Genomic DNA, 8926 nt, shown 5'->3' with positions numbered 1-8926 from the left:
ACATACGGGCAGTTGACAGTTTGCCATGGTTACTCATTGAAGTTGAATCTCCATATGGAGATAACCTACGCATCACACTAAGTCTGACCTCACCAGCCCATATTTGGGCATGAGCAACTTATGTCTCCATATATGGAGATATGATGACATCACACAGTCCTCAGCCGATGATGTGGCGTGATGTCATACAATACACAAACGAGCCCTACAGTATAAAGGGGCAATTCTTGCCAGGAAAGAAGCATTTCTTCGACTCAGACCTTATCGCCAGGGTTGGCTTATAGCAGCTGTCGGTAGGACCATATATGGATTCTGTTAGTGTGGATCTCCTAACAGGGCATCATCTGGGATACAATCCCTTTTATGCCCATATATGGAGATCCCTAACATAATCCCTTTCATGCCCATATATGGAGATCCCTAACAGAATCCCTTTTATGCCCATATATGGAGATCCCTAACAGCATCCCTTTTATGCCCATATATGGAGATCACTAACAGCTAACAGAATCCCTTTTATGCCCATATATGGAGATCCCTAACAGAATCCCTTTTATGCCCATATATGGAGATCCCTAACAGAATCCCTTTTATGCCCATTTATGGAGATCCCTAACAGAATCCCTTTTATGCCCAGTTGGTTGCTAGGGTAAAAAAACATGGTTGCTATGGTAAACAGTTGGTTGCTAGGGTAAACAGTTGGTTGCTAGGGTAAAACCATGGTTGCTAAGGTGGTTGCTAACGTACACTAACAGACCAGCAACAACAGACTGTTGCCACAGCAACGTACACAAAGGTTTGTGTACACATGTGGTGTGATGTCATACTGAAGATATATGACATCACACCGTACACAAACAAAGGTGTGACGTGTGACGGACGGACGGCCGGTGGAGGTTTTGGTAGTAAACTGCTCCCCAACGGTCGCAATAATTAGGAAGTAATGAAAATAGCCGGTCTAAAGGCTCGCAACGTGGCATGAAATGACAGTGTGCTTGTAGATCTGCTATTTTCTCTAGTTTGGGTCCCAGGCAAACGTCTAATCTGTCTTTTGGGTAGGTCTAGACCTGAAACGTTTGAGAAGGTAAAAAGTATTGGTTTCTTATTGACACTGCAGAAAGTACCTATGTAATTTGCTTCATATATAAGACAGATAAAAGACAAAAACAATAAAAACAAAATAAAAAACCCAATATGAAAATAAAAAATATTTATGTATTTACAGAAAACCCCATATTATAATCTAGGTTTTCAGCCTGATCCGACCCATTGACTTCCATTATAATTACATGTGAAAATAACATGTACCAGAAATCTTTTTTTCTTGTGATAAAAATATATATATTCACAGAAAAATACAATATATATTCACAGAAAAATACAATAACATAACTATCTAGGACAGAAAATATTCTATCCATTAACCTACTTGTAGTCTATGTTAAATGTTGTGTTGATTTAATATTATGCAACGGTGAGGATACAGTATAAACAATGTGTTAAAGTACTCAAATGAGCTGTGCATTAGACCAGGGGTTTTCAAAGTGGGTGACGGGGCACCCTGGGGTGCCGTGATGGCAGTCCAGGGGTGCCGCGAGATAATTTGATGATATTTGGAATTTATTTGGACACTTGAAAAAATATTTAGTATTGAAGTACAACGTTATTTTCAGTCAGTTCTAACCAAAATGGCTATTATCTCAACGTTTTCCTCTCAACATAATCACTAAAATATCACCACTGTGGGGCAGAAACCTCGTATCTCGTGGCGTTGTGTGCTTGTAGATCTGCTGTTTTCACTAGTTTAGTACATTTTATAGATGATGAATACAAAACGAACGGTTTTGGACATTCAAGGTTTCCACCTGACAACGACGATATGCTATAAATATAAGGTGCTGGGAGTGAAAATTATAATGTAGGGGTGCCTCGGATTAAAAAAAATGTTAATGGGGTGCCCTGAGACAAAAAAAAGTTTGGGAACCCCTGCATTAGACACATGTCATCATGCCAGTACCTGGTTGTTTCTCACAAATGTATTTGTGTGGTTTGTCACAGAATGCGTCACGCCAAGTAGATACTAGAGCAATCTTCTCCCCAACTCTTTACTTACACAGTCTTCACCACCAGGACGTACCCCAGTGTTTTGGTTTCCTTTCCAGTAATCAGGTTCACAGATGGTCACAGTTATACAGCAGTGACTCAACCATTTTAATTTCAAGGATGCCCACTTCATCATACATTAGGCCATGGACCCTCATTTTTATTTCTGGGACCACAATCTACACAGTAAGTATCAATGTCATCAATGTTAATTTAATTCTGAGAGTGTACAAATGGTTCCATTTGTACGCTATGTATTTGGTCACCGACCCTATCTTAAAATATTTTGTTGCAGGTAGGTCTACCAGTTAATCAAATTAATCGATTTAATCGAATATAAAAAAATGTACAGTAATCGATTTTAAATATAACTTTTTCTCTTTTAATTTCCTTTAATAAAATAATGAATACATGTAGCTACTTCTACAAGTTAACAATGCATTTGGAATTGGGACATGATGAGTTGTGAGCTCGTAATTATGAGTGACACTGCTGTACACAGCTCAAGTGGTTAATCAGACTAATCGATTTAGACATTACATTTTACGATTTTAGACACAGCATGCTTCTCAATTTTACAATCGTGTTAGATATTGTATTCATGTAACCACCCTGGAGTTTTAAACTGACATCAACAGACACAGTAAACAAGGGACACGACAGACCATCAAATTAGAATTTCCATTTCTTTATGCTTTTAGGCAACCACCTTCTTCCATGGAACTTCTGCTTTTTGTACTTCTTTGTTCAGCACATTTGAAGTCACAACATAAATGACAAATAACAAATATATCAGCTCATCATCACACGCAAACCACATTACTGACTCAACTGAGTGTCCACTGCGACTGTTCCTCAAAACATGTTCCTTTCTTTTTTAGCTTTCTTTCAAATGTATGAATGTGAAAACATACTTCATGGATTTTATACTACACTTTTGTCCTTGTTTTTTATGTTTATGGCAAAGTAGTGACCTTGAATTCAGAATTAGGCTGATGTAATGGCAGCCATAGAATGTGTGAGCATGGCTGATACTTGCCTGCAAAATGCCACACCAAAATAAGGATAAAACAATATTTTCTCTGTTGATTGACTTTATTAACACATTTGTTAACAGTACAGGTACAGTAATAGGCTACAAAAAGCCCAGGGGCATGTCTCCATCATTGTCCATTGTACTCAATTCATCAGTAATACATCGTTTATGATAAAATACAAAAAATATCATGTCAAAACAAAAGGTATATTTACAGAGAAAGGAGGGGTGGAGGACCGAGTATGCTATTACCAAGATGTTAAACTATTAGGTTTGTTTTGAGTTTGTGTAGGGAGTTGACTCAAGATACAATTACGGATTGTATCATAAATATTGTTTCTATAGTCTATGGCCCGGTCTATGATAACCATCAGAACATAACAAATTATAATGTCAGGTAAAAGGTATTGGTTTCCTATTGACACTGTACAAAGTCATACAAGACACATAAAAAACACAAAAAATATATTTACAAATAATGTCTTGAGTTAAAAAAAACATACCGAAAACTACAATAACATAATAATAAATAATGTATAATAATTGTGATGGAGAGGTTGAAGATATGAAGAATTATTAATTTTGTGTAATCTATAAAACAGGACAGAAAATATTCTTTCAATTAACGACCTACTTGTATGTTAAATGTTGTGTTTTATTTAATCATTATTAAATGGTGATGATACAGTATATACAATGTGTTAAAGTACTCAAATGAGCTGTGCATTAGACACATGTCATTGTCATCATGCCTGTACCTGGTTGTTTCTCACAAATGTATTTGTGTGGTTTGTCACAGAATGCGTCAAACCACTTAGATACTAGAGCACTCTTCTCCCCAACTCTTGCACAGTCTTCACCACCAGGACGTTCCCCAGTGTTTTGGTTTCCTTGCCAGTTATCAGGTTCTCCAGGACTCCAGAAACTATAACAGTGATTTGTAAATTATTACATAACATCACAAAAGTTAATTTTGTTAATTTTAACGATATGAGAGTACATTTTACAACAATGTTAAGGGACCTGAAATGTGTGAAAAACAGTCAAACCTTTTACTTTGAGTCAGTAGGGAGCCATCTACCCAAACCCATTTGCCCTCTTCAATTGAATCAGTCAGTCCAATCCAGAACTTGTCTTCACCTTCTGTCATTTTGATCCTCAATATTCCTTGTAGGAATGTCTGAATATCAAATTGTGATTAAATTAGAATGCTGGAAATGAATTCTGCATTATACCACTGTACCATTACTACTGCTAAAACACATCAAACACACAAAAGAAAGAGAAAGGATGTAACACGTATAGGGCAAGATTATAATGTACGTAGGCTACAGCTCTAAATCATTGATCCCATTTTACCTGTTCAGCTTCACTGTCTATTTTAACCAGGTGTGCTCCTTCATTTGTGCAGTAATCCCTGCTCTCCTGCCAAGTGAGTTTGTCAGAGGAGAACCAGTAACACTTTCCTCCATGAGACTCCCAGCCTGAGCCTGCACATGGTTTGGTACATGTTTGTCCTTTAGAGAGATTTAGAGGGAAAGGTATAACACTTAATAATAAAATAATAATAATAAAATAAAACAAAACTTGAAGGAAGAATGAGATCAGTCCGTTGCTCTCCCCGGGTTGGCAGAGGGAGTGTAGTAACCAGGATTACATTATAAAATTGACACTGGGTGAAAAATGAGTTACAAACATCACAGGATTAAAAATCTGAAATTGTATTATAATTTCTTTGGATTTGGGACTTTTTTCTTTTTTTTACTATACACAAAAATCTGCAAATTTTTACTTGTCTCTCACATACTTCACACAAACTGTCACAGTTATGACCTGGAATGTGCTTGATTAAGCAATCTTATAGCATTTTGTTATGTCATGTCATCATTGAAATTGAGAGCATCACTTTATCAATTATATAAATGTGTATGAAAATCCATTATTTACCCTTTGATGGTAGAATACACGGTGGGGTTGTTGGGCAAGAAAACATTTTTGCTTGGCAGGACATCAGTTTATTAATACTCTCTGTTAAAAAAAAGCAAAACAAAAATCTTTAACCAACATTGTCTGTTGCTATATAATTTAGCTGAAAGGTATTGTTGACATTGTTCTTGACTATAATGATTTGGATATTTTCTTGTTAATTTTAGTTTTAATATTGTGGAAAACAATAAAATACTGTATTTACTGTTCTCCATGTAATACATGATCTCCTAATTTAAGGTAAGTACAATTAATATGTCTCAGGGCTGGGCTGTATCAGACCAGTGATATTTGATATCATTGTGCTATCTGATTAATGTTTAACATTTTGATGAAGAATAAATACATTCTTCTGGTCAAAGTTTTTTTTAAACTAAACGATTTAACAAATTAAATTAACTCAACTTCATATGCCCTTTGCTCTTACCTGTGATATTCTGTCGTAGGCTTTCTTTGATTTGTTTATCTGTATGTGTATAACAAAAAACAAAAAATAATAATAATGTTTTGTCAGATATGAACATTTTCACAACATATCATTCAAACTCATATGTGATCCTACCTTTGGTATGCATATCTGAAGGGGAAAAAAAGAAAATGTCAGATGTGCAACAGATGTGTTATTATTCATGCCACGCTGCAAGCTTGTACGTCAGCAATTGTTTTTAATAACTTTGTCTTTATTAAAGATTGCACCTCCATATTACAACATCAGCTATTTTTAACATTTTTTAAGGATTTTACTACTGATTTAGAAGGCATTTGTAGAATCGGTCTTAATGGGTTATGGTAATAAATGTTTTCCATCCGTTATTCAAATCCACCACTCACACAAGTCTAAATGTTTAATATTTTGATGAAGAATAAATAAATTCAGCTGCTATTTTTTTCTTTTTTACTCAATTGTTTTAAAAAAATTTACTCAACCTCACAAGTCCTTTTGCACTTACCTGTGAGATTCTTTCGTAGGTCTTCATTCTCTCGTATACCTGTACGAAAAAACCCTTCTTAAAGTTCAAACAGATATTTAATTTGTCATAACATTTAATTCAAACTCATATCTGATCCTACCTTTCGCATTTTGGTCTTTGGTTTGCATATCTGAAGAAAAAAGAAACATTCATCAGATATTCTCTTAACAATTATAATAAATTAGACGAGAGACCCGGTGTGTAGTATACCGTATATACTCACATAGAACAGTTACAGCAATGAATGCAGTCAACAGGAGGGCACAGAGGAGACCCAGTACCACTTTCACTGCATCGCACCTTCCCGAGGCAACCTCTGAGCCTCCCTTTGACCCCACTGGCTGGGACGCAGAATTACCTGTTGAACACACAGAATGTGATGAAATAGCCTAATTAGATAATTCATTTGAGTGGTTTGGGGCAGTTGTTGTTTTCTACTTTGTAATACAGATTATTTCCAACTGAAAAGGGTACTTTTGTTTGTACTTTGTCGTTGTTGTGCGACAAAGTAAATTAGCTACTATTCCATCTCTGGCAGCACTAAATGATTCAATGTGTTGAGTATTGGATTCTTTTCAGTGTTTCCTCAAACCACATTGCAGTTTCTGTCCTTTACTGGACAACATGGATAGGCCATACAGTTTGACTTTCTGACTTTGTGGTTTTAATGTCTCTTAAGGACATATTTGAAGGACACTTCCTCTTTTGTAGCCTACTTCCTTGTCCCGACATTTCAGCATTTCATTCGATATCCACATTTTGTAAAAAAAAAAAAAAAAGATAATGTTTCCAGACATACTTTATCTTTCACCATTATCCTCACTATTATTTTTACACAACAAAACAGCGGTTTACTAAAGGCAAAAAGGATTATCTTAGACTCAGAGTAAGGGCTTCTTTAGCCTATATCAGTTTTGGCCCACAGCAGTAAACAGTAAGAATACACACATGTGGCTGTCACCTACCAGTGGCATCTTGGGAAGGAGTGTTGCCCTGAGCTCTGGAAAATCTGACTTCAGAATATGTGGTGTCATCTGATGTTGAAGCTGATACAGGAACAAAAAACATCGATGTACACAGCTTTCATTTAATATCATGAGTTGAACATTTTATTTTCCATCTCCCTATATCAACCCATTCATTATGAAATACTGACATTTGATTAAAGCTCTGTCATCTTTGGTCGGCCAAGAGGATCATGTATCATGTATTGTAATACAAAACTATTTATTAGATATTAGCTTTAAAGTGTTGCAAAATTACTGTATGTACTGCATTAGTTGTATGATATGGGACCAAAATAAACTAAACTTTGACAGCTTGTATTCATGAAACAATGTTGTTCATGCTCACTCAAACTCTAAGGACATTTAAGATACAACACTCATACATTTGTTCATTCCTCCTTTCTTATTTCCTAATTTATATTATATTTATCTAGATCCATTAACAATCCATCCTAATGAAACAGGCCACACTCAGATTAATCCTTCAATCAATCAATACATTTACAAACTCACCATCAGCTTTTGCGTTAATCCTATTGGGGTTCTTGAACTGAACATCAGAATAAAGCACGTCAGACATAGTGGAGGAGTTGTGTGAACATCAGAACCATTGAGCTGACTGATGATTACAGTAAATTCACTCCCACTAAATAGTGTGTGCAGTCAGTGCAAAATGATTGTTCCCCAAAACACGTCCCCTTCTCTTTTTCCATTTTCTTTTTTTTTAATCACTTCCTTTTTTCAGACAGCAAGAAGTTTGTATTCTGTTAAAAGATTTTGAAGACTAAAAAGGCGTTGGCCAGTTTGAAAACTGGCCAATGCCTTTTTTTGAACCCATTTGGACCTGAGGCAGATTTGACAAATGCCTTCTAAATCAGTTGTTCCCAAACATTTTCGTGCCAAAGACCCCCAAAATAGGCTTTAGCCCTATTTTATTTTATTGACTGTGAAGCTGAAAAGGCCTTTGTGATGATGAAGGGTGCATATTCCATCAGTGTTTTAAGGGGAAGTACAAGAATGCGTCTGTACCCAGAATCACAGTTACTGTATAACAGGTAGCCTACTGGAAACTTGTATAGCAAAATATATTGGTATCCGTCTGTATCCTATTGATTTGACCATGCTATTAGTCAGTATATGCGCCAAAATGTCAATTGTGCATCCCTTGTTTGGATATGGGGGGGCTAAATGTTTTAACATCAACTTTACCACCATAGCGGGATAGCCACATCACTGGTCAAAAGACTGTCCGCCCTATCTGGGCAGTATGGTGAAGAGCACAAAAATAAGTACTACAGAAATCTAGGGGTAAGCAAAGATCATTTTAAACTCGCCATACTGACAACTAACAAGGATCACCCTACATCAACACAAGGCCGCTGGCCATAACAAAATTCACCTCAATTTTTTCAGAGACTCAACCGCCTCCATAGCTCCAATCATTACCCTCATAATAAACCTATCAATCGAACAGGGTCATGTCCCCCAGGACTTCAAACTAGCTAAAGTAACCCCCTGCACAAAAAAGGCAGCAAACTAGACCCTGGCAACTACCGCCCCATCTCAATTCTTAGTTCCATCTCAAAAGTTATGGAAACTGATTTATGAGTTCTAATCTGTCTTCAGAGAATTCCCCTGACACTTGCCTCATCTATTTGAACGACCACATCAAAATTGAAGTGGACTTCACCAATATTGTGCCATGGTCATGTTGGACCAGAAGGCATTTGACACCGTAAATCACTCTATTCTGAATCTGATTGATAAATTGAAAGCTATCGGTCTTGACAGCGCAGCAGTGAACTGGATGCAATCTTACCTGG

At 36.4% G+C, this 8926-nt stretch overlaps 1 protein-coding gene across 1 annotated transcript; it reads right to left on the bottom strand.

Moving 5' to 3' along the window:
* Positions 1-3960: 3960 nt before the first annotated feature.
* On the bottom strand, positions 3961-7697 carry LOC308293017 (C-type lectin domain family 12 member B-like; the record flags this gene model as incomplete). The annotated part of the gene is made up of 11 exons (XM_080735447.1): positions 7617-7697; positions 7062-7142; positions 6320-6454; positions 6197-6226; positions 6076-6114; positions 5688-5702; positions 5553-5591; positions 5087-5167; positions 4499-4656; positions 4196-4319; positions 3961-4064 (listed from the first exon to the last, which is right to left on the bottom strand). The coding sequence occupies exons 1-11, from the start codon at positions 7681-7683 to the stop codon at positions 3961-3963; spliced, it is 873 nt and encodes a 290-aa protein (XP_080591573.1). The 5' UTR covers positions 7684-7697.
* Between the last annotated feature and the right edge of the window lie 1229 nt (positions 7698-8926).

The sequence above is a fragment of the Nannobrachium achirus genome, assembly GCF_963921795.1.
Source record: "Nannobrachium achirus genome assembly, chromosome: 10".
NCBI classification, from domain to species: Eukaryota; Metazoa; Chordata; class Actinopteri; order Myctophiformes; family Myctophidae; genus Nannobrachium; species Nannobrachium achirus.
Note: the sequence above shows the minus strand (reverse complement) of the source record. Positions and strands in the feature narration are given on the sequence as shown.